Raw genomic sequence first — 20,924 nt, 5'->3', positions numbered from 1 at the left:
AAAAGCAATTTGCTTCGCAATAAACAGTTTTCCCCATGAATAAATACTTTCCGCCATAAACCCGATGTACCGAAAAAAAGAGGGAATTTTCAGCTTCACGGAAATGTCAATTCCATTTAAATTGGTGCGATTTAAACCGGAGCAATTTTCAAAAGCGAGACGCCTCCAGAGCCCTCCACACCAATGATGAGGAGGTGAATAAAATTCACAATTTTTCAATAAAACAGCAAGAAACTGAGATAAATATCTTTATTTGATTATGATTTATCTATGCTTTATATTATGTGTACTTCTGTGTTCATAATGTTCATCTATGCCACATAACCTGAAACGTTATTTTGGCGGTTTATTTGCAGCAACACAAGTTCTACAACATGGAAGAGACTGCAAAAAACACGACAGAAATCAGCGACTTGGCCACCCTGAAGACGTTCCTGGCCGAGGAAGACAACGCCCAAAACGTCGTGTATATGAGCCCCATATCGGAGATTTGCCATGATTATCCCTGTATTCTGGGCATCGACGAAGCAGGGCGAGGGCCTGTGCTGGGTAAGCAAGCTGCCTGCACGGTGTCGGAGTCCTGAAACCAGCAATTCTTTGCAGGTCCCATGGTGTACGGCACCGCGTTTATCCCAATTAACGAGCAAACGCTGCTGGAGACGTTGGAGTGTGCCGACTCAAAGGCCCTGAACGAAGAGAAACGCGACCAAATTTTCGAGAAAATTTGCCAGAACCAGCTAAAAATTGGTTGGGGCGTCGAAGTCATTGCGCCCACTTCCATCTGTAATAGCATGCTCAGTCGCTCCAAGTACTCCCTAAATCAGGTAAACTTGTAGGAAACCTTAAGGCTTGGATCTGGAGTGTGCAGTTCCAGGTGTCGATGGACTCAGCCGTGGGGCTGATCAGAGCCGCTCTAGAGCGCCAAGTCAATGTGAAGCATGTGTTTGTTGACACAGTAGGCAAACCGGAGAAGTACCAAGTGTACCTGAAGTCCCTGTTCCCAAAGCTGGATATCACGGTGGCCAAGAAGGCCGATTCCACCTACCCGGTTGTGTCCGCGGCCAGTATTTGTGCCAAAGTCGTCCGAGATCACGCCCTCAAAGTCTGGGACTTCAGGGAGAATGTGGACGTGAAAGAGTTCGGCAGCGGATACCCAGGTGGTAGGGGATTTTCAGTTGCGATTCGCAACAGTGCTTCGTTGACTCAGCCCCATTTCAGATCCAGTGACCAAGAAGTTCCTGGTCTCCCACTGCGACCCAGTGTTTGGTTATCCGCAGCTGGTGCGCTTCAGCTGGTCCACGACTGCAAATGCCTTGGAAAATACCGCTTACCAAGTCGACTGGGAGGAGGCCGATAACACGGAGGATGGGATGAGTAAAACGCCCTCGATAACAGCATTTTTCAAAATGACCAATCAAAAGCAAGCTAGGAAACGGCACGATTTTTTCACCCAACGCTGCTTGACAAATAACGTGGATTTTTAAGTTGAAAGCCTGATTATTATACACATTTCAACATTTTATTGTCGTCTGTTGTGGTTGAACTTAGTGAGTCAGCCGCTGATGCTCCCTGAGCCTGATCGCCTGGATCTTGATAAAGCCAGTGGCGTCCTGCGGCCCAAACCCAACCAGCTGGTCCATGGACACCAAGTCTGCGTTGTAGGGCGCCTTTGAACTAGACCGGCCCAGCACAGTCACTGCACCTTTGTGGACCTGCAGCTTGACTGTCCCCTGCACATTTTCGGCGGCCAAGTCCAGACACTTTCGGGTAAACTGGACTTCTGGCGAGAACCAGAACCCGTTGTAGACATAGTCGGCCAGTCTGCGCCAAAAGATGGAAGTGAATAATTGTCTTTCTGGAAGTGAAGTCTCACCGGTCCTTTAGCAGCTGCTTCACCCGGTAGACCTCCCGGTCGAGGCAAAAGGTTTCCAAGTCGAGGTGTGCCTGGTGCAAAATGGTCACTCCTGGGGTCTCGTAGACGCCGCGCGACTGGCAAAGGAAAATGTGAGTAGCTACTTTTCTTTGAAGGCGTTTGCAAAAGGGCATTTTTGTACCTTCAGGCCTAGAAAACGGTTCTCCACAATGTCTATCCGGCCCACTCCATGTTGTCCTCCGATTTCGTTGAGCGTTTCAAGAATGTCTAGGCTGGTGGTAAGCTTGCGCCCATCCTCCAGCTCCAACAGCACAGGGCGACCCTTTTCAAAGCTAATCGCCAATCTGCAGGCCTGCTCTGGAGCCTCACTCGCAGGCCTGGTCATCAGATAGAGCTCGGCCGGAGGCTCCTGGTCGGGGTCTTCGAGCACCCCCGACTCGTAGCTCGTGTGCATAATGTTCGCGTCCATGCTCCAGGGGGCTTTGGGGGTGACTGGCACCGGAATGTCGTTGTCTGCGGCAAACTGCAGCAGCTCCCGCCGGCCCGAGAATTGTGCCACGAAGTCCGCCTGGCGCCAGGGCGCGATAATCTGGACGGACAAACTACAGACGATGTTTGGCGGTTGGACGGACGGAATTTACCTGGACATCGGGCAGCAAGGTGTAGCAGGCCAGCTCGAAGCGCACCTGGTCGTTGCCCTTACCGGTGGCGCCATGCGACAGTGCGAGCGCTTGATGGTCCTAAAAATTTTGTAGCTACAGGGCGAAACTCAAAAGACCAGTAGGTACTTGCCTTGAGGCAGTTAATCAGCCCCACAGAGATGCAGGGTCGTGCCAACGCCGTGCCCAAAAGGTAGCGGCTCTCATAGACCAGCCCGTAGCTCACAGCAGGCCAGACGTAGTTCTCCACGAACTCCTCGCGCAGATCTTCAATGACCACTTGAGAAGCGCCCAGTTTCAGCGCTTTTGCTTTGGCTGCCTCGAAGTCCTCCGTCTGCCCGACATTGGCCATGTAGCAGACCACTGGGTGGCCCTTGTTGATCAGCCACTTCAGGATGCAGCTGGTGTCCAGACCGCCCGAGTAAGCCAGCACAATCTTATCCGCAACCATTTTCGACGACGACAAAAACTGATTTGCGTCCAGTCGGGTTATGGGGCAGATTTAAAGCAGATCAAGGCGCTATCACGAGCTAATTTATTGCAAATCTGAATAGTGGAACGACATAAATGTTAAGGCTAAAATGTAACAAAGATAAACTATCAACATCTAATTAAGTTGAAGCAGATTAATAACTAACTAACATCGAATAATTGCGATAGTGAGTGGTCAGTGCCACTGGTTCACATCAACATCATATCTACGGCCCGATAAGCCTGTTAAGCCATCACTTACAATTAGGAAATACTTTATATACATACAGGGCGAGCTAATAAGACCGGTGCAGTTGGCTGACTCGCCCTGCAGACTCAGTTACCGGAGGACACCTGAACAGAGCAGCGATCCTTTGGTATACCGATAAACATAAACGGAAATGTAGACGGTGGATCAATCCACCATCCGGAAGCTGACCTTCTTGGGTGTGTTCTAGTTGGGAGTGAGGGCCGTTAGCTGGTCGAGGAAAGCTCTGGGAGTGAGTATATGGGAAGAGCCGATGATCACCTCCCAGTTTTTAAGGGCGTTGGTCACCTCATACGCACAGCGCACCTCGGAGAAGCAAATGCCGCCCACTACGAAGACGATGAGACGGGGCACGTTCTTAACCGTGGGTTGGCTGCGGTCTTTGTGCCAGTGGCCATAGCGGGCGCTGAAAGCCAACGGAATCAGCACTGGAGTTGGAGAGAATTTGAAACCCACCTGGCAGGCGGATGGTATCCCGTGCTCTGAGCCCGACCGGCCAAGTACGGAAAATGCTTCTGATCCAGCTTGTCCTCGATGCAGTCTTCCATGATGTCCTTGACCACGGGCGTCCAGCGGGACATCTGATAGGTCTGCTCGGTGATTCGCTCCTTGCGCGGCACTGTGTACTGCTTCTTGCGGTTGCCGCCCTGCAAACCATCTGGCGGTGAAAACGAAACAAACTTCTCACCTGATTCACTCACATCGTTCACCACGTTCACCCCCAGGTACTGAATGTTGGAGATGGTCTGCTTCTGGGCGATCTGGGCATGGGTGGCCAGCTTCTGCAGGTTTTCCTCGGTGATCCCGTTCTTGATCATCGCATACAGCGCTATGATGCGCATCTTGTCGTACTGCTCAGAGATCTTCGGGTCGAGCAGAATGGGCACGATGTTGCGCATGTGATCCTTGATCTTCTCGCCTTCTGCATCGGTGCCCATGGCCAAGTCCTACCAAGCAAACATTGTCACCCAGGTTCAGGGGCGGAGCAGGAGCAATGCAATCACCTGCTCGACTTTGCAGAGCTTGTCCACATAGCCCTGGTACTGCTTCATACAGTCCTCGGCCAGCTGGAGGTGGGTGGCGTACTTGGACAGCTCCTTTTGGTACTGCGGCATTTTCTTGATCATCGTCGAGAGGTCCTTCATCGACTGCTTGTCGCTGGCGGTCATCCGCTTCGAGTCGGTGAACTTCTTCAGGTTTTTGGTGACGCTCTGCGACACAACGGCGATGTGCTGGTGACGCAGCTCCACCCACATCTCGTCATTCTCGTCCAGCAGCACCTCCTTCTTGACGCCGACCGATGCTTCATACCTGTTTTTGGGTACAAATTCTTCACAGTTCAGCGCTAAAAACCTTCGACGCTCACTCATAGACGTCGTTCTGGATGTTGAGCAGATCGTAGGCCATGGCTTGGAAAGTAAGCTCGTGCAGCAAGGGCGAGACGCAGTCGAAGCCGCGGTCCAGAATCAGCAGCTGGGAGCGCGCCTTCTCTGGGCCCTCGCCCATGGTGGGCTCATCCGCCTTGTAAGCATCTAGCTTCTGCTGAATAAGCTGCGCCAACTCCACGTTCTTGTCCCAGTCGCTGCGATAGCGAACCGACGGGTACTCGCCTAATGTGGCGCAAAGGGTGGCAATTTGCTCGGCCATCCGCTCCAGGTTGGCGCCATACTTCTGGGCGTAGGCCGGGTTGTAGTAGCATTGGAACGTCTCGGCACAGTCCAGGGAAAACACCTGCGAACCAGGCAATTTACGGAAATGCGCCCATTGGCCAAACTGAGTGTTCACCGCAACTAGGCCTGGGTAACACTGTGCTGAGTTGTTGCCGCTCTGAGTTAATGAGTTATAACGCATAGCCGGTGGCGGAATTTTAGCAGTTAACAAAAAAAGCGATCAACATATTGCTTTTGCGCAGACGATTTCTGGAAACTTGGTTCAAAATCGAGTATTTAGAAGATAGAGCAACTCGGCTAGAACAAGAAAATTCTGATATTTTGAAGAAATGTTAAAAATATTATTGATAAATGGCCCTTAAAATAAATCTAAAAACAAGTCATCAACAAGTAAAGCAAAGTTACTGTGCCAGTGTGTTGAGCTGGCGCACCAAGCCATGTGCGTGACACTGCGCCAACTCCTAAAAATTGATTGAGTTACCCAGGCCTACCGATACCCATTTAAGCAGCAATCGAGAACAAGCAAACACACACACACCTGAGACTCATAAGGCAAAAAGGCAATGTTGATCTCCTTGAGGGTCTTAATTTTCTTTGCCGCGCAGGACTTGCACAACTCGTTGAACAATTCCTCCGGGCAGACTGCACAAAGCACGAAATAAATACAGGAATGAATTGATAGGGGAAAGCCGCCACCAGTGTTAGTACAAGCACACAGCAGATTAGTTTACCGACTCGAGCCCCGCGTTTAATACCTGAGCTTCGCTTGGCACAAAGGCAATGTTGATTTCTTTCAGGGTTTTTATGTATTTAGCTACTGTGTGGTGGCACAGGTCGTTAAACAACTGGTCGGGGCATGCTACAAGATAACCAGATTAACTGGGCCCCGCGATCGGGCGCAGCCCTACCTTCCGTGAAGAAGACGTGGGCCGCCTTGTACATGATGTGCTTGATGCCGTCAAAGTCGCGCATCAGGGCCTCAATCGACTCCTTGCAAGGGGTGATCAGGTAGACCGCATCCATGGTAGCCAGGGGCTCCCTGGTCTTGAAGATGTCCTCCACCACTAACCGGAAAACGAGCCCTAACATCAATCAGTCCCTGGCAGGGTCGGATAGACTTACATGTTATGCCCTCGGCCGAAATGTCGTGCATCTTGCAGCAGGCCGAGATCATTCGCATCGCCAGTTTGTCCACGACCAGGACGCGCCACTCCAATTTGCCCCCTGCAGTCCCATTTTTCTTCGACGGCGGCTTGTACTTGATCACCTCGTTCATTATTTCTGTAATAAATCATCCGTTGTTACCCCGGCTAATCGACTAGGTGTATTAGTAAGCGCAACATGAGTCACAGGCCTGCAGTGGGTGGCTCGTTTTATAAATGAAAAAAAATTGTCCATTTCTGCAGCTTTATTTGGCTCCATAGGCCTGCACTGAGGCAGAGGCCTGCCTCAGTGCAGATACCTCGCTCAACACCACACGGAAACCCAAAAGCAGCCACTGATAAGAATATTGATCGGCCCCAAAACTTCCTCTGGTCCCAGTTGCAGGTGTTTACTCACTTTGGCCCACTTGGTTCTTCAACGCCATGGTCAGACCGAACTGGGGAAGCTGCAGCAGTAGAAATCCTAAAGTTTCACTAGAAAACAACGAATTTATCTAGGAAAAACTATAACTCAATCCCTAAATAAACTCAATATTTAGGCAACTGACAACTGCTTGCCCTGTTGCCGAGTGCCCGATTTCGTCCCCCAGACCATTCAATATCCTATTGCTTTTGCCCAAATTAATCCTGAATGCAATAGTGTTCCACAACACTGTCCAGCGATTCAGGTAGGCACTAACCTAAAATCGCATCCAGCAATCACAAACCAGTAATCAGCTGATTGTCAATCAACTAAGCTACACTAGGATAATAATCAATTAAAACTGTGGAGAAAATGTGCAGATATCAGTTGCGTTTAATGTGCAGAGTGTGGGCCTGAAGGCCATCAAAAATCGATCACCAGAGTATATGCCAGGAGTTGTTGGGGGCCCACTGCCAGAATGTTTTCAGCCATCAAGAGACTGACCAGCAAGGGAGATGCAGCTGCAAGCAGCAACACTTCAATGCCGTCCAACGTGCAGGCCATGTCCTCTTCGCTGCAGCGAAAGTTCGCCAAAGGAGTGCAGTATAACAGTAATACCAGCTCCACTGTGTCGAGCCTCCCTCAAACATTTCTTGTAATTGTAGTGAAGATCGTGATTAAAGGGGACCGAAATGTGGGCAAGACCTGCCTGTTTCACCGGCTGCAAGGAAAGCGGTTCATCGAAGAGTACATACCAACGGATGAAATCCAGGCCACGTCCATCCAATGGAATTACAAAGCGACAGACGATGTGGTCAAAGTGGAGGTTTGGGACGTTGTGGACAAGGGTAGTTGATCGAAAGCGAGATTGCATGAGTATATTGGAGCCTTGCAGGGAAAAAGAAGAAGCATCTCGACGGCCTTAAGCTTGATAACGCCCAGCTCGACATGCCCGAAGAAGCAGCCTTAGATGCGGAATTTCTGGACGTCTACAAGGGCACCAATGGTGTGATTATCGTGCTGGATCTGACGAAAAGCTGGACTTTTGACTACGTCCAACGAGAATTGCCCAAGATTCCAAGTAACTGAATATCAAGCTGCCCAATGCTCGCGCCCACTAAGCCTCACTTTCAGGCCACATTCCAGTCATCATTTTGTCTAACCATTGCGACATGTCGCATCACAGGACTGTGACTGCTGATCATGTGAACTTCTACATCGAGTCCATTTCGGGGTGAGTTCGAGCACGCGTTCAGACGTTCATAAAACCCTGGCTTCTAGGACACGGTCGGCTCAAGTGCGACACACTGAGGCATCAATGCGCAACGGTTTCGGCCTGAAACTGCTGCACAAATTCTTCAACCTCCCGTTCCTGCAGCTACAGAAGGAGTCGCTGCTGCGTCAGATTGAGAGAAACGAGCGCGAAACCCTGGCCACCAGCCAAGTGAGCTGCAGGTGCAAAGCAAACGGGGCATTTTCTACATGCAGGGTTTGTTTTGCAGGAGCTGGATTCTTACGCCGAATCGGACGAGGCCAATTATGCCAAGTTCCTGGACAATTTAGTGAAAAAGCGCCGACAAGTAGCCGACTCCAATGCGAACATTCCGCCGCCCCTGATCGCTGAGGGGGCAGACATGCGACGATCGCAGAGCTGCTCGATTGTGATAGGCGGCGGTGAGAGCCCTGTTGATATGAGTGTTTCGCGCTAAAATCTAATGCCGGCGGGTTTGTAGGAAAGCCGATTCCTTTCGACAATGGGGCGCAAACTGTCACAAAAACGGCTGCTGTGGGAAAGAGCGCCAGCATGAGCAGCGGCTTCGGCGCTCTTCCAGATCTCCGTAAGTTGGACATCAACCCGATCACGTCGGTGGACGAGTTTTGCCCGGAGGGCGGGCACTTGGGCGGCTTTCTGGACGACGTTCAGTTCCAGGGCGCCTCCAGAGTCATTGAGCATGAAGAGACTGACTCGTAGGTTGAGAACTTGTCCCTTGGTTGGTGCTCAGTGATGATTTTTCAGGGACACTGACACGGGCAATCCACTGGTTTCGGAGCTGCAGGAGGACTTCGATCCGGAGGAGCCGGCGGCCTCCAAGCCAATAAAGGTAGCGAAGAAACTGGAGGTTTTCTGCGCCGTCAAAGCGCCCAAGTCGGACGGCAGCAGCGAACTTGAGGTGAGCAGTGGCTCTATTAAAACGCGTTACTGACCGGGTTGACTAGGTGGAGAAAACCATCCCGGAAGACTACGACATGAAGCACACCAATGACGAGTTTGATTCCACCATAAATTCGGAGATTTCCGAGCTGACCTCCGATGTGTACGATGGATGGTCGGCGCCAGACTCCAAGTGGCGGCGCTCTCCTGAAGGTTCGTAGTGCTTTGCATGGGGTAAACAAACGTTTAATGGCTGGTTGCAGGGGGTGAGGACACGTCCATGGTCAGCCAGAACATGGACAACGACAGTATTTCCGTGACGTCGTCCAACGTGCACATGGAGCTGCTAACGTCCAGGAAGACGCCCAGCTCGGGCAATGCGAGCGTGCTGAGCGAGAGCGAGGATACGCACACGTCCAGCTCGGTAAAGGACAAGAAGCACAAAGAGAAGGTAGCTGATGGGCCAATCAGGTGTGACAAGGGAGCCTTAAACGTGTAATTACAGACTGATAAGAAGCACAAGAAGAAAAAGGATGAGCGGCCCAAGGGCGAGAAGAAGCACCGAAGAAGATCCAAAGCGGAGGCGGTGTCTCGACGTGATGAGTTGGAGGAGTTTCTGAATGGCACCAGCAGTCCCCCAATCGACACTGCCTATGAGGCTATTTAACAATTATCTTGGCTACTGGGGCTGATTGCTTAAAAAACCTCTATCCGCAAATTATTCGATATTTACCCATAAAAAACTAACCGCTCTCGCCAAGCATCAGTTACTATTCGTTATAATCACTAGTTTTTGTTGTGCTGTTCAAATAACGATTTTATTTATACAAATAAAACAATTAATATTTTACAGCGGTTAGTTTCCTTGCAAACCGCGCCCATTATTTGTTCTATTTTGCGTTAGCAACACTGCAAATCCACAGAGCGCTTGACGCCCTTGACGGTTGCCAGCAACAATCGATCACAACAAACATTTCGAAAGTTCAACTGTTGATATGTTCGAATTTGGTTGAAAATTTAGATGTTCTTGTGCATTTACCGTTTGAAAAATACCTCATAGTTCCCGCAGCCCAGTGAGAATCGGCCGCCTTCAGCCTAGCAGTCCTGTGCAGCATGAACTCACGATATTCGTTCAGTGATAAGATTGAGGTTAGTTTGCGTTTGTTTGTACCACGAAAACAGGGCTTAAAAGCCCTCAGTGTTCCACGTCCCTGTCCAGGGAGTCGGTTCTTTCCTCCCAAAAGATGCTTTGTAAGTGGTGTTTTTTAGGACTACGAAGTCCACGAGTTATTGGGCAAAGGCGGCTTCGCCTCCGTCTATCGGGCAATGTGTCGCAAGACTGGCATAGATGTGGCCATTAAGATGGTAAGTGGTTGTTTGGTTGGCTGGAAAGCTCTTCTCATGTTGCATGTTTTAGATCGACAAGAAACTGATGCAAGCAGAAGGCATGGTTGGACGAGTGCAACAGGAAGTGTCCATCCACTCCAGGCTGAAACATCCCTCTATACTGGAGCTCTATACATTTTTTGAGGACGCCAACTACGTGTACTTGATTTTGGAGCTATGCCACAACGGCGAATTACAACAGTACACCAAGAGAAAAGTACAGAGTAAACTCGCGTTTGGGGGACGGTTGTTTTAGTTGTGGCTGATTTCAGAGACTCATCGAGAGCCAAGTGAGCAACGTGATGAAGCAGGTGGTGGAAGGCATCAAGTACCTGCACTTTCACAGCATTCTTCACCGCGACATTTCCCTTTCCAATCTGCTGCTCACCAAAGATATGCAAGTGGTATGAAGCTGGAATTTACCCGCAAGCTGCTCCTTTTCATTTGCGTATGTTTGCAGAAAATTGCGGATTTTGGCCTGGCCACGCAGCTGAGCCGCCCAGATGAGAAGCACCGCACCATGTGCGGCACTCCCAACTTTATTTCGCCAGAAGTGGCAACCAGAGGCTCTCACGGGCTGGAAGTGGACGTGTGGGGACTGGGCTGCCTGCTCTACACTTTACTCGTGGGCTTGCCGCCCTTTGAAACTAACGGTAATGGGTTTGTTTAAGTACAGTTCCGGCAGTTTATTCTTCTATCGGTAGGCGTCAAAAGCACTCTGACTAGAGTTGTAATGGCCAGTTACAGCCTGCCTAGTCATTTATCGCCGGAGGCCAAGGATCTGATCAACTCCCTCCTGCAGAAGAATCCGAAGGATCGCATAGGACTGGAGCAAATTCTCGAGCATCCTTTTATCAAACGGAATATAGTCAGTTGGCTTCGATGTGCGTGTAGCCGTGAATTGGAAGAATTTGGTTTCAGGTGTTAAGCACCAATTTGACTCAGGACAGCGGCATTCATACGATGTCCAGTCGGCGGGACAGTGCCTTTAGCGATGGCGCCCTCCCGAGCAGCTACAGTTCCAACATGCTACACTTTCGGAAAGCCAGCAGCGATTGTTTTCCATGCGAGCCCAACTTGATGCCGTCCAATCGACAAACCCACAGTATGGAGTACGCCCACCATCAGCCGCCCCATTTCAGCAGGGACCAATACCAGGACGTTCCTGCAAGCCCTAGCCAATACAGCAACAACTGCTATCATCCGAACGATCCTGGAGGCGGTGGGCTTTCAGGTCACAGCGCCAGCCAAATCCTGGCCGGTATCCCCACCAAGACAACCCCGCTCCTATCGCAGTGCTCAAACTCGCTGGGAAACCGCCTAGAGAACATGTGCCTTTCGCAGGAAACTTCGCTGGCTCTGCCCCGCTATCACAGCGGCAACAAGCCGATGGGCGGCGTCGAAAAGTCGCAGACTCTGATCCAGCTCTGCTCGCACCGACTGCTGCCGACACGGCATCAGACAAAAAACGCCATTCTGAGCATCCAAGACGACGGCGAAGTCACCGTGGAGTTCATCAAGAAGAAGGGCAGCCTGAAAAGGGAGCTTGTGTGCGAGATCATGCGGATCTCACCTGATGGTCTGCGGATCGTCATGTACGAACCGGAAGGTGGCCGAGGGGCAACTCCGTCCTCGGAGCCCGCGCCTCTGCCCGAGCAGGGCGCAGACCGAATCTACAGCATCGAGAATCTGCCAGAGAAGCACTGGAAAAAGTACATGTACGCCTTCAAGTTTGTGGAATTGGTGCGAGCAAAAACGCCCAAAGTCACATTCTACAGCGACAAGGCCAAGTGTCTGCTGATGGAGAACCTGGTCGACTTCGAGGTGTGCTTCTACGAAGGTGAGTAGTGGATGCGAAATGACAAATTGTGGGGCCCTGTAGCTATGAGCTTAAAAGCAAGTTTTGCAGGTGGCAAAGTGACGCGATCCACCACGGAAGGCGTGAGTCTGGTAGAACCGTCGGGGCTCAAGTATAGCTTTCCAGCGGCTGGTGAGTGTCGCAACTTGACCGGCACTTTGGAACTCATGTGGCAGCATTGCCAAGAGTGTTTCGAGCACAGTTTGGCCCTCGAACAGACTCTCTCCAGGCTGCAGGGCACCAACTTTCCCATCATAGTCGGCCGGCGTCCCGCTGCCCTTTCAGCGACATGCGGCAAGGAAAACATCTCCAGATCGGCGCTGGTGCGTAGCGGGAGTGTTGAACGCAGCGTAAATTTAACTTTGACTTGGTTTTACAGCCGTCATTCGCCAGCGGCAACTCGTTGGGCAAGCAAAAAGCCATCGTGGTACCGGGGGTGGGCACCGCCATCCAGCTGGCCAATGGCGAACTTCAGGTGCAGTACCATGACGGCGCCCAATTGTGGGTGGACGGCAAGCACCACGTGCGCTACCAGTACCCCGACGGCCAAGTGGTGAACTACAGAGACACCGATAGCATTCCCAAGTCTATCATGGCCAAGATGCAATTGATGCCCAAGGTGGTGCGCCACCTCAGCGCCCCATTGCCCGCCAAACAGTTCCACAACCTGAGGTAGCGTCCACTCACCTTGTACATTTGATTTTATTTTTATTTAACTGTATTGGAGTCGGAAATATTAAACGGCTCTGGTCTGGTTTCTGCAATTTTTAGAATCTATATTTAGAGAACCGGTTGAGCAGAAAAGCTCCAGAATCCTGGTTAAAAAGTAGACCTGGGAAACACTGTGTTGAGTTGCGCTTTTCAGTTGTTGCCGCTCTCTGAGTTAATGAGTTTAACACATTGTATAATGAGTCATGGCCGGTGGCCGAATTTTAACATCTAATAAAAAAAGCCATCAACATATTGCTTAAAACTATTTGGTTCAAAACGGGAAAGTTCTGGAAATTTTGAAGAAATGTTAAAAATATTATTGGTAAATGGCCGTTAAAATAAATCTCAGAACATGTAAAAAAGTCATCAACATTTTCCCAGCAACAGAACCGAGTTGCTGCGCCGGTGCGTTTGGTTGGCGCACTAAACCATTTGCTTGGCACTGCGCCAACTCCTAAAAATTCATTCAGTTACCCAGGCGTATTTAAAAGTACTCAAGCCACTGGTTAAAGGAACTACGTTTATGTACAATGTCTTAAACAACCCAGGAAGTATATACATGTTCTAATCAAATATGGAGTAAAAGCGCGAGTTGTACAAGACAAATCGTTTTGAACGTACGTGTTATACAACCCCCTCTTAAACAGACCCTCCGGGGGTTCACGCGGTGCTGGTGGCGGCATCGGCTGCATATCCAGGTCTGGACGCGGTGTCCAGCGGGAAGTCGTAATCCGGAATGTGCCACAGCTGCTTCAGATCCTTCAGCTGCTCGGGTTTGATGGTGAGCATGAATTCAGTCAGTTGCTGACCGCTGAAGGTGTTGCCGAGCAGCGACGGCTCCTCCTCATCGCTGCGCCGTTTGAAAGTCGTCGCAAAGCTCGGCGGCTGGATGTCCAAGCTCGGATTAATCGACTCGGCTGAAAACACGCAAGTGATTTGAGTGTTTTGTGATGAGAGTGTCGTGAGACGAAAAAGACGATAAAGAAGACCAACTGTAAAGACGACGACTTTTCTTGTAAAATCCATCTTTTAACTTTTTTGCATAAAACATTCTCAGTTTGCCAGTATTTTACAGTAAAACGTTAGGAAAAACGCGTTGTTCTGTTTGGAGAGGGGTTTGTTTAGAAATATTGACCTAAAAGTGAAGAAACCGGAATTTAAATAAACCAAATGATTTACAGCGACAAAAGTGACGAGTTTTCCGAATAATTGATTATAAGCTTTCTCTTGCTCTATTGTTGAAATATTTTTTTTAATTTCAATTTTAATATATACTTTCACTTTTTGAGATTTTTATTTGCAAGGGCCAGAGCTTCACAATTATTGCCTCTAAAAAACAGTCCCTATTAGGACTGGGTAACACTTTGTTAAGTCGCGCTTTTGAGTTGTTGCCGCTCTCTGAGTTAATGAGTTTTAACTCACTGGTTAATGAGTTATAACTCATTGCCGATGGCGGAATTTTAGCATCTAACAAAAATTGACCTAAAAGTGAAGAAACCGGAATTTAAATAAACCAAATTATTCACAGCGGCAAAAGTGACGAGTTTTTCGAATAATTGATTATAAACTTTCACTTGTTCTGTTCGGGGAAATATTTTTGGGAAAAAATCCAGGAAAAATTATTAGGGTTTTCACCAAATTTCGAAGCTGCAAAAGGTTCCAGAAAAAAAATCACAGAGCTGTTCAGGAGCCGCGTGTTCCAATTAAATTTAATTTATAATTTTCACGGAAATTACCTGAAGAGTGTCAATATTTTAAGTAAAACTAAAAGTAACACGTTTGTTGTATAGAAATAATTGCGTAATAGAAGAGCTATGAAGGTGGCGAATTTTCCAAGTAATTTTTCTGGAAACTTTTGCTCTCTGGCCGTATTTTCAAGATAATCTTAATTACCTTCGGTAAAAAAACTGAATAAAATTATAGCCGAAAATAATCAGAAAATTATATTTTTTGCGTTTTTGGTTCAACATTTTTAGTTTTGTGATTGGTTTTTGAGAAAATCTTAACGATTTTCGGGCAAAACGGGAGAGATTTTCTTTTTTGTCCCGAATTTGACGCTGAAAAGGTTTTTGTAAAATTTTTACAAAGCTATAGATTTATATTGTAATTTTTCGCGTAAAAGACCTCCAAATTGTCAGCATTTTTAAGCGAAACTAGGAAATTGAGTATTTAGAAGAAAGAGTAACTTGGCTAAAACTGGAAAATTCTGAAATTTGAAGACATTTTAAAAATATTATTAATAAGTGGTTTTTAAAATAAATCTCAAACAAGCTTTTGATTTAAAACTTTTAGTTTTGTGATCGGTTTTTGCGAAAACCTTAACGTAAAACTACAAAATACAGCGTTTTTCAGTAGAAAGCAAAGCAAGCGACAAGTTTTCCAAATAATTTATTATAAAATTTCGCTCATTCAGTTGGTTTTTTACGTTTTGTCCCAAGTTCGAAGCTGAAAAGGGATTTCCAAACTTTTTGCAAGCGACGAAGGAGGCGCGATTTCTAATAAAATGTATTTCATAATTTTTCGCGAAAAATACCTTAAGATTGGCAGCATTTTTAATTGTAGTAAAAAGAACTTGGCTGAAACTGGAAAGTTCTGATATTTTGAAGAAATGTTAAAAATATTATTAATACATAGCCCTTAAAATCAATCTAAAAACAAGTGAAAAAGTAATCAACATTATCCCAGCAACGGAACAAAACTATGAATACATCTTGTAAATTTTCGCGTAAAATACATCCAGATCGTCAGTATTTTTAAGTCAAACTCTACAACATAGAGCGTTTTTGAGTAGAAACCAAAGCTAAAAAACCACATTAAAGAAAAAACTCTACAGTCTTCAGAGCAATGGAGGTGACGAGATTTCCAAATAATCTGTTAGAAACCTTCTCTTATTCTGTTCGTTTTTTGATAGAAAATTATTTAATTTTTGTTCCAAATTTGACGCTGGAAAATACCTGAAGATTGTCAACATTTGTAAGTGAAACTTTAGAAAATTGAGAATTCAGCAGAAAGAGTAACTTGGCTAAAACTGGAAAAATCCTGCGTAGCACTGCGCCAACTCAACAAGAAATTGAGTTACCCAGGCCTATTGTGGGGGCTCACCATCAGCCTCCGGCGCCAGCAGGCCCACCTTGCTGGGGTCTGGGCTGGTGGCCGCGACGCTCCGCGGGTACACCGGCGTGGTCGCTTTGAAGCTGGAGGCGAAGTTCGCGCTGCTGTTGCGCTTGGGGGGCAACAGCCCGACGTCTTCCGGCACAGGCGAAGTGGAAGCCACAGACTCCGGGTAGACCGGCGTGGTGGCTTGGAAGGCTGACCTGAAATTGACCAGCGAGTTGTTTGCAGGCAGCTCCAGCGGCTCCTGGAACTTGGACAGGTCCAGATCCACGTGTGCCGGGTAAACCGGCGTGGTGGCCTGGAACTTGGAGGCGAAATTCACCGTCACATCAGCCCGGGTTTGCAGGTCGGGCGGCTGCTCCTCATCGCCCGCAAACTTGGACAGATCCACGTCCACCGTCTCTGGATAGACTGGCGTGGTGGCTGGAAAATCCCCAAAATTGCAAGGGGTATGGGGGCAGGAATGGAGTGCCCAACCTTTGAATTTCGATGCAAAATTCACGGGAACCGAGTCTGGGAGAGCGTTGTCGTCGGGCGGCAGGTCGAACTCGGACAGCTTCAATGGATCGACGTTCACGCGCGTGGGGTACACGGGCGTAGTGGCTGTGGGCGGGACAACGGCTTTTGAAAATCCCGAGAATTTTACAAAATTACCTTGAAAATGTGAAGGAAAGTTCACAACTGCTGGCACATCAAACTCAGAAACTTTGGCAGGGTCCTGATCGACTCGCTGGGGATACACTGGGGTGGTGGCTGGAGAAACGCCCTTCAATAACCCGTTGTGTGGGTGCGGCCAGCTTACTTACCCTGGAACTTCGACGGGAATTTCACCAGCTCATCCGGGGCAGTCGCGCCAAAGTCCTGGAGCTTGGACAGGTCGATGTCCAGGTGCTCGGGGTAGACCGGAGTGGTCGCTTTGAAGCGCGAAGGGAAGTTCGCCGCATTGCTTGGGGCAGCTTCAGCTGCCTTGTTTCCGTAACTTGTCCGGTAGTAGCTCTGCTTGACCAAGCCCTGGACAGCGCTGCCGCTGTCTTGCCGTTTGCGCGAAGCTGGACTGGAAGCTGCCTGCTCCAAAGCCCAGTGAGTCGGCGGGTTGTAGTCGCCATCAGCTTCGCTGGACGATCCATCCGCCCCTGGGCACAGTATTAAGTATTGTTGTATAAAAGCGTCCATTATGAAACGGATAATCGCCAAGCTCGATGAATTTTTTGAAACTTTCAAGATCTTCAGAATCGACTGTCTGCTAAACAGGGTGTGAATATCAAATTAATGCCTGCTTTAGTTTGAATTGTACATTTTTTTTAAATAGAGAGTTCAGTTGGGTAAACGCGTAAATTTAACGACAGATATTTGCTAAGCCAGAAAAAATCAAGATTTACTAGAATTTTTATGGAACTTCAACCATCTTTAGATCCAAGTATCTGCTAAAAACTTGAAAAATTCAAGATAACTGCTTGCTTTAGTTTGGAAGCTACGATATTTTTACGGAAATCGCCCTGTTGGTAGCTGGATCGATTTTCGTAAGCTGGCAAAAATCAAGATTCTCTGCAATTTCTATGAAACTTTGACCATCTTTAGGGTCGTGTTTCTTCTAAAAATAGTGACGTTTTCTGATGTCAAGTTACCTTAGTATGGAAGTTAAGAATTTTTTAAGTAGCGCTCGCAGTTGACTAAATGCCGCTCCTAGGAGAATATCTGCTGAGCTTGAGTATGCGAGAAAACCTTTTTTTGTTTTTCCAAATTTCCAGTAATTTTTATGAAAAATTTTTAGGATCCTTAGAGTCAACTATTTTCTAAGGATGATTTTAATTTCAAATGCCTATCTGCGTTAGTTTGCAGTATACGATTTTTTAAAAAGGGAGTGAGTTGGGTAAAAGCCTCCATTCTGAGACCGATATTTCTTCAATCGAAAAACTTGGAATTTCAGACGATTTATTTTAAACTTTCTGGGTATTTACAGCCATCTGCGTTCTAAATATGGTGACAATTTCAAGTTGATACCTGCTTTAGTTCAGATGATGCGATTTTTTAAAGAATAGAGTGCAGTTGGGTAAAAGCGACCATTAGAAGACCGATATTTGCTAAGATAGACAAAGTCAAATTGTCCAGTGTTTTTATGAAACTTTTAGAATCTTTAGAACGAAGTGTCTTGGAAATATTGTGAAAATTTTAAATTTCCGGCTGCTTCAGTTTAAATGACACGATGATCTTGAGGAGAAAGTGCAGTTCGGTAAAAGCGCCCATTTTAAGACCGATAAGATAAACTGGCAAAAATCAGGATCTGCGTCGATTTTTACAAGACTTTCTAGGTTTTCACAGTCAAGTAGTTTCTAATAATATCAGTTTTAATTTGTTTAGAAAACGCGAATTTTTTAAGCAGGGAGTATAGTTGGCTAAAAATAAAAATTACCTGGGATTTCTGTGAAACTTTTGTGAGTTTTACCGTCACGTGCTTTCTAAAGATAGTGAAAATTTCAAGTTGCTACCTGCCTCCATTTTTAAGATACGATTTTTTAAACAATTGATTAAAAGCGTCTGTTGGAAGTCCGATATTTGCTAAACCCGAAAAAATCAAATTTTGCGGTGATGAAATATTTGGAGTCAACTGTTTTCTGTGTTTTGTGTGTGAATTTCAAATTTCTGCCTGCTTTGCTTTGAATTATGCAATTTTTTTTTAAAGAGAGCATGCAGGTGGGTAGAAGCGTCCGTTATGAGACCGATATTTGCTGAGCTAGCAAAAACCAGGTTTTACTGAACTTTTGATAAAACTTTATCAAAAGTTATAAAATCTTTAGTCAAGAATCTGCTAAAAACTGTGAAAATTTCAGATAGCTGCTTGCTTGCGTTTGGAAGATACAAATTTTTTGATGAGAAGGCGCAGTTGAGGAAAAAGTCTACTAGAATACCGATATTTGCTAAGCTAGAAAAAATCAGAATTTCGAGTAGTTTTTATGACACTTTCAACACCGGTAGAGTCAAGCATCTTCGAGACATCGCGATCTTAAATTCCTGTCTGCTTTAGATTGAAATAAGAGATTTTTTAAAGGAGAGAGTGCAGTTGCGGAAAACCGTCCTATGAAGACGATACTTGGAAGCTCGAAAAATTCAGAATTTACCTCAATTTTATAAACTTTTTTGGATCTTCAGTGTCAGCAATCTTGTAAATATAGTAAAAATATAAAATTCCTGCCTGTTTCATTAGGAGATCAATAGTTGATAAGCTGGCAAAGCTCTGGACTTCCAGCGGTTATTAAAACTTTTGGCATCTTTAGACTCAACTGATTTATAAAGACCATGAAAATTTCAAGTTGCTGCTGACTTTAGTTCGGAAAATGCGGAGTTTTTAATGCGATAGTGCACTTTATTTAAATCGTCAATTTTGCGTCCGTAAGCTGCCAAGATAATTCGAAAAAAATCCCCAGTCAAACGTAAACGTGTTTCAAAACCTCTGCGTTTATGTCGTAAAAGTTCGTGAAAACACTGGAGGCTTTATATATGTGCTAAATCAAAGTATCCTCAATGAGCTGCCAACTGATTCCCGCTAAGCACCTGGAGTATGAGGAATTGCGATTTCCGTTAAAACCCCCCCATAAGATCAAGGATTTCCGTGACCAAGATCCAGTTCAATGACTTTGCCGGCTAGAAAAGCGTTGCTTTAATTGGAAAATGGGAGTTGTAAAGTTCCTTCGACGAGAAACTGGGTTACGGGTTTTAAGGTTTATTTGGTTGTCAATCGGCTGAGAGGGAGTGAATTGGTACGCACCCACTACGTTCTGGGGGGTGATTTGCTGCGCCTTAAAAATGTGCACGTCCGTCGTTTCTGGACGAGCCAGATCGGGCCTGGGGGTGCGATGGACCTGGTCCTCGATAAAAGCGCGACCCTGCTGTCCAATCAGCAGGTTGGCGCTAAGTGCAGAAAAACATCATTCAATGCCTGTTTTCTGGCTTTGCCTCCTCCCTCACCTGTAGTCCTCCTCCGCCTTGCTGCAGTTCACCATATACCAGTGGTCGCAGATCAGCATCCGTTGCTGGAACAGCGTCTTGCTGGGGCAGCTGTAGCTGAATTGGCGCCCCAGACCGTCACACATGTGGTACACCTGCGGGCGAAAGCGCACGGCATTATTTGCAGGAGATCAACTGAATTTCGTATATACCTGACACCCTGTGGATACATCGGCATAGTAGCCGGAGGTGCGTCCGTCGCAGGAAAATGCCGACACCTGCAACCCATCAGTATTTTCGTGATTAGTAAATTCCGCTACGGAACCGCGCCAATGCTGTGCTTAATCGATCAAATTGCCAAATATTCGCCGAATCAAAGGTTATTCGGGAGAGAAAGGCACATTTATTTGCATCTTTCCGCAATTTAATTAGCGTTATTTGCGTAGTCGTCAGCATTCTCACTATCCTCTCGCTCGAAAAACCAAGCGGGACCGGATTGCAACTGCATTTCTGCACAGCATCACGCGCGTGTTTGCTTAGGAATCGGGTCGAATCGAAGAATCCTCAATTCTTCATTTGAATACGCACAAACAGACGCACACTTCGCATGATTGCAACAGCGTTTGTCGGTTGCTTCATGTTCCGCCTTTTGTGCGATCTGTTGCGATTGCAAAGAGAGCGGTAAAGTAACCGGAGCCCTGAACGAGCAGTAGATAAAGTTCGTCCCAGGCGTTTTGGCAGTGACGTCATTAGTTCAGACGCCATTTTCAAATTGATTCATGTCTGCGATTGGTTGAAGTTGTAAAAGTTCGGGGAATATAAACGATAAATCGGGAAAATTAGTTACTTTTCTCAGTTTCGTTATTGAGTGGCATCAATCAGGGTGTTTCCTCATAAGGTGACACCCTCCCCTAGATCGTTTATTTCAACAAAATTGCGTTGAAAGTGACCAATACAAAAGTTGTTTAATTTAGCTCAGGTTTTTTAAATCTGAATTTAAAATAAAAATGTAAAACACGGAAATGTCAAAATTCAACATAGTCATTTTTTTAAATCAAACTAGTATTTTTAGACATACCAATAGGTAGATAAGTTCTATATTGTTGAGGCGGATTCATTTTTTTACAAACTTCTTGTTGGGTATTCCGCATTCCTGTATAGACAGAATTTCCTCACGTCTTTTATTACAGATTGATAAATAGTGCTCCTATTTCGCAATAAGAACGAATTATTTATCAAAAAGTAATCAAGAAC

General features: G+C 46.8%; 6 protein-coding genes across 12 annotated transcripts in view; 3 read left to right on the top strand and 3 right to left on the bottom strand.

Moving 5' to 3' along the window:
• The first annotated feature begins 275 nt into the window (after positions 1-275).
• LOC109541523 (ribonuclease H2 subunit A) lies at positions 276-1,520 on the top strand. The gene is made up of 4 exons (XM_019910397.2): positions 276-549; positions 604-824; positions 875-1,160; positions 1,219-1,520. Exons 1-4 carry the CDS (start codon positions 375-377, stop codon positions 1,482-1,484), a joined length of 948 nt encoding a protein of 315 aa, XP_019765956.1. The 5' UTR covers positions 276-374; the 3' UTR covers positions 1,485-1,520.
• Positions 1,427-3,003, bottom strand: LOC109541522 (argininosuccinate synthase). The gene is made up of 5 exons (XM_019910396.2): positions 2,666-3,003; positions 2,515-2,613; positions 2,055-2,462; positions 1,874-1,989; positions 1,427-1,821 (listed from the first exon to the last, which is right to left on the bottom strand). The coding sequence occupies exons 1-5, from the start codon at positions 2,981-2,983 to the stop codon at positions 1,545-1,547; spliced, it is 1,218 nt and encodes a 405-aa protein (XP_019765955.1). The 5' UTR covers positions 2,984-3,003; the 3' UTR covers positions 1,427-1,544.
• A 43-nt stretch (positions 3,004-3,046) lies between these two features.
• Positions 3,047-6,669, bottom strand: LOC109541520 (protein ROP). Of its 4 annotated transcripts, none has more exons than XM_019910393.2 (9): positions 6,502-6,668; positions 6,064-6,222; positions 5,850-6,005; positions 5,697-5,800; positions 4,638-5,002; positions 4,276-4,582; positions 3,973-4,218; positions 3,728-3,918; positions 3,047-3,677 (listed from the first exon to the last, which is right to left on the bottom strand). In XM_019910393.2, the coding sequence occupies exons 1-9, from the start codon at positions 6,527-6,529 to the stop codon at positions 3,458-3,460; spliced, it is 1,776 nt and encodes a 591-aa protein (XP_019765952.1). In that variant the 5' UTR covers positions 6,530-6,668; the 3' UTR covers positions 3,047-3,457. The 4 variants fall into 4 exon arrangements, with proteins under 4 accessions (XP_019765952.1, XP_019765953.1, XP_019765950.1 ...); XM_019910394.2 differs by lacking the exon at positions 5,697-5,800 and adding an exon at positions 5,480-5,583; XM_019910391.2 differs by having other exon boundaries at positions 3,728-4,218; positions 6,502-6,669.
• Positions 6,670-6,777: 108 nt separating this feature from the next.
• Positions 6,778-9,509, top strand: LOC109541521 (rab-like protein 6). Its single transcript, XM_019910395.2, has 11 exons — positions 6,778-7,118; positions 7,173-7,355; positions 7,403-7,588; positions 7,642-7,741; positions 7,789-7,951; positions 8,010-8,181; positions 8,241-8,475; positions 8,525-8,678; positions 8,725-8,872; positions 8,923-9,110; positions 9,165-9,509. The coding sequence occupies exons 1-11, from the start codon at positions 6,986-6,988 to the stop codon at positions 9,324-9,326; spliced, it is 1,824 nt and encodes a 607-aa protein (XP_019765954.1). The 5' UTR covers positions 6,778-6,985; the 3' UTR covers positions 9,327-9,509.
• A 79-nt stretch (positions 9,510-9,588) lies between these two features.
• On the top strand, positions 9,589-12,667 carry LOC109541525 (serine/threonine-protein kinase PLK4). 2 transcript variants are annotated; one of them, XM_019910399.2, is made up of 9 exons: positions 9,589-9,808; positions 9,929-10,024; positions 10,077-10,262; positions 10,318-10,449; positions 10,506-10,698; positions 10,750-10,913; positions 10,967-11,885; positions 11,955-12,226; positions 12,283-12,667. In XM_019910399.2, the coding sequence occupies exons 1-9, from the start codon at positions 9,773-9,775 to the stop codon at positions 12,577-12,579; spliced, it is 2,295 nt and encodes a 764-aa protein (XP_019765958.1). In that variant the 5' UTR covers positions 9,589-9,772; the 3' UTR covers positions 12,580-12,667. The 2 variants fall into 2 exon arrangements, with proteins under 2 accessions (XP_019765958.1, XP_019765957.1); XM_019910398.2 differs by having other exon boundaries at positions 11,943-12,226.
• A 453-nt stretch (positions 12,668-13,120) lies between these two features.
• The window catches only part of LOC109541526, a 10,847-nt gene continuing 3,043 nt past the window's right edge, over positions 13,121-20,924 (bottom strand). Inside the window, exons 2-9 of one of the 3 annotated variants that reach the window (XM_019910400.2) lie at positions 19,883-19,948; positions 19,692-19,825; positions 19,492-19,634; positions 16,535-16,861; positions 16,383-16,481; positions 16,206-16,331; positions 15,717-16,151; positions 13,121-13,531 (exon numbers count right to left, since the gene is read on the bottom strand). In XM_019910400.2, coding sequence (XP_019765959.2) covers positions 13,275-13,531; positions 15,717-16,151; positions 16,206-16,331; positions 16,383-16,481; positions 16,535-16,861; positions 19,492-19,634; positions 19,692-19,825; positions 19,883-19,948 — 1,587 coding nt within the window. In that variant the 3' untranslated portion in view covers positions 13,121-13,274. Of the gene's footprint in view, positions 13,532-15,693; positions 16,152-16,205; positions 16,332-16,382; positions 16,482-16,534; positions 16,862-19,491; positions 19,635-19,691; positions 19,826-19,882; positions 19,949-20,924 lie in introns of all 3 variants that reach the window. The other 2 variants (XM_048661623.1, XM_019910401.2) reach the window with 2 other exon arrangements.

The sequence above is a fragment of the Dendroctonus ponderosae genome, unplaced genomic scaffold, assembly GCF_020466585.1.
Source record: "Dendroctonus ponderosae isolate FM_Combo_2020 unplaced genomic scaffold, Dpon_F_20191213v2 Dpon_F_20191213_1, whole genome shotgun sequence".
NCBI lineage: Eukaryota > Metazoa > Arthropoda > Insecta > Coleoptera > Curculionidae > Dendroctonus > Dendroctonus ponderosae.
The sequence above is the reverse complement of the archived record's forward strand: the minus strand, read 5'-3'. Positions and strand labels throughout refer to the sequence as shown.

What these genes read in the sequence shown, in the direction of transcription:
- LOC109541523 (XM_019910397.2), top strand. Translation starts at nt 375, where the DNA reads ATGGAAGAGACTGCAAAAAACACGACAGAAATCAGCGACTTGGCCACC. An exon ending in AGGGCGAGGGCCTGTGCTGG is followed by an intron (nt 550 to 603) that starts GTAAGCAAGCTG and finishes AATTCTTTGCAG; the next exon opens with GTCCCATGGTGTACGGCACC. An exon ending in CCAAGTACTCCCTAAATCAG is followed by an intron (nt 825 to 874) that starts GTAAACTTGTAG and finishes GTGCAGTTCCAG; the next exon opens with GTGTCGATGGACTCAGCCGT.
- LOC109541522 (XM_019910396.2), bottom strand. Translation starts at nt 2,983, where the DNA reads ATGGTTGCGGATAAGATTGTGCTGGCTTACTCGGGCGGTCTGGACACC. An exon ending in GGCTGATTAACTGCCTCAAG is followed by an intron (nt 2,614 to 2,665) that starts GCAAGTACCTAC and finishes CAAAATTTTTAG; the next exon opens with GACCATCAAGCGCTCGCACT. An exon ending in ACCGTTTTCTAGGCCTGAAG is followed by an intron (nt 1,990 to 2,054) that starts GTACAAAAATGC and finishes TTCCTTTGCCAG; the next exon opens with TCGCGCGGCGTCTACGAGAC.
- LOC109541520 (XM_019910391.2), bottom strand. Translation starts at nt 6,529, where the DNA reads ATGGCGTTGAAGAACCAAGTGGGCCAAA. An exon ending in CCACGTCTTCTTCACGGAAG is followed by an intron (nt 5,801 to 5,849) that starts GTAGGGCTGCGC and finishes GTTATCTTGTAG; the next exon opens with CATGCCCCGACCAGTTGTTT. An exon ending in TTGTGCCAAGCGAAGCTCAG is followed by an intron (nt 5,003 to 5,696) that starts GTATTAAACGCG and finishes CCTGGTTCGCAG; the next exon opens with GTGTTTTCCCTGGACTGTGC.
- LOC109541521 (XM_019910395.2), top strand. Translation starts at nt 6,986, where the DNA reads ATGTTTTCAGCCATCAAGAGACTGACCAGCAAGGGAGATGCAGCTGCA. An exon ending in AAACCCTGGCCACCAGCCAA is followed by an intron (nt 7,952 to 8,009) that starts GTGAGCTGCAGG and finishes TTTGTTTTGCAG; the next exon opens with GAGCTGGATTCTTACGCCGA. An exon ending in GAGCATGAAGAGACTGACTC is followed by an intron (nt 8,476 to 8,524) that starts GTAGGTTGAGAA and finishes ATGATTTTTCAG; the next exon opens with GGACACTGACACGGGCAATC.
- LOC109541525 (XM_019910398.2), top strand. Translation starts at nt 9,773, where the DNA reads ATGAACTCACGATATTCGTTCAGTGATAAGATTGAG. An exon ending in TAGATGTGGCCATTAAGATG is followed by an intron (nt 10,025 to 10,076) that starts GTAAGTGGTTGT and finishes TGCATGTTTTAG; the next exon opens with ATCGACAAGAAACTGATGCA. An exon ending in TCACCAAAGATATGCAAGTG is followed by an intron (nt 10,450 to 10,505) that starts GTATGAAGCTGG and finishes GTATGTTTGCAG; the next exon opens with AAAATTGCGGATTTTGGCCT.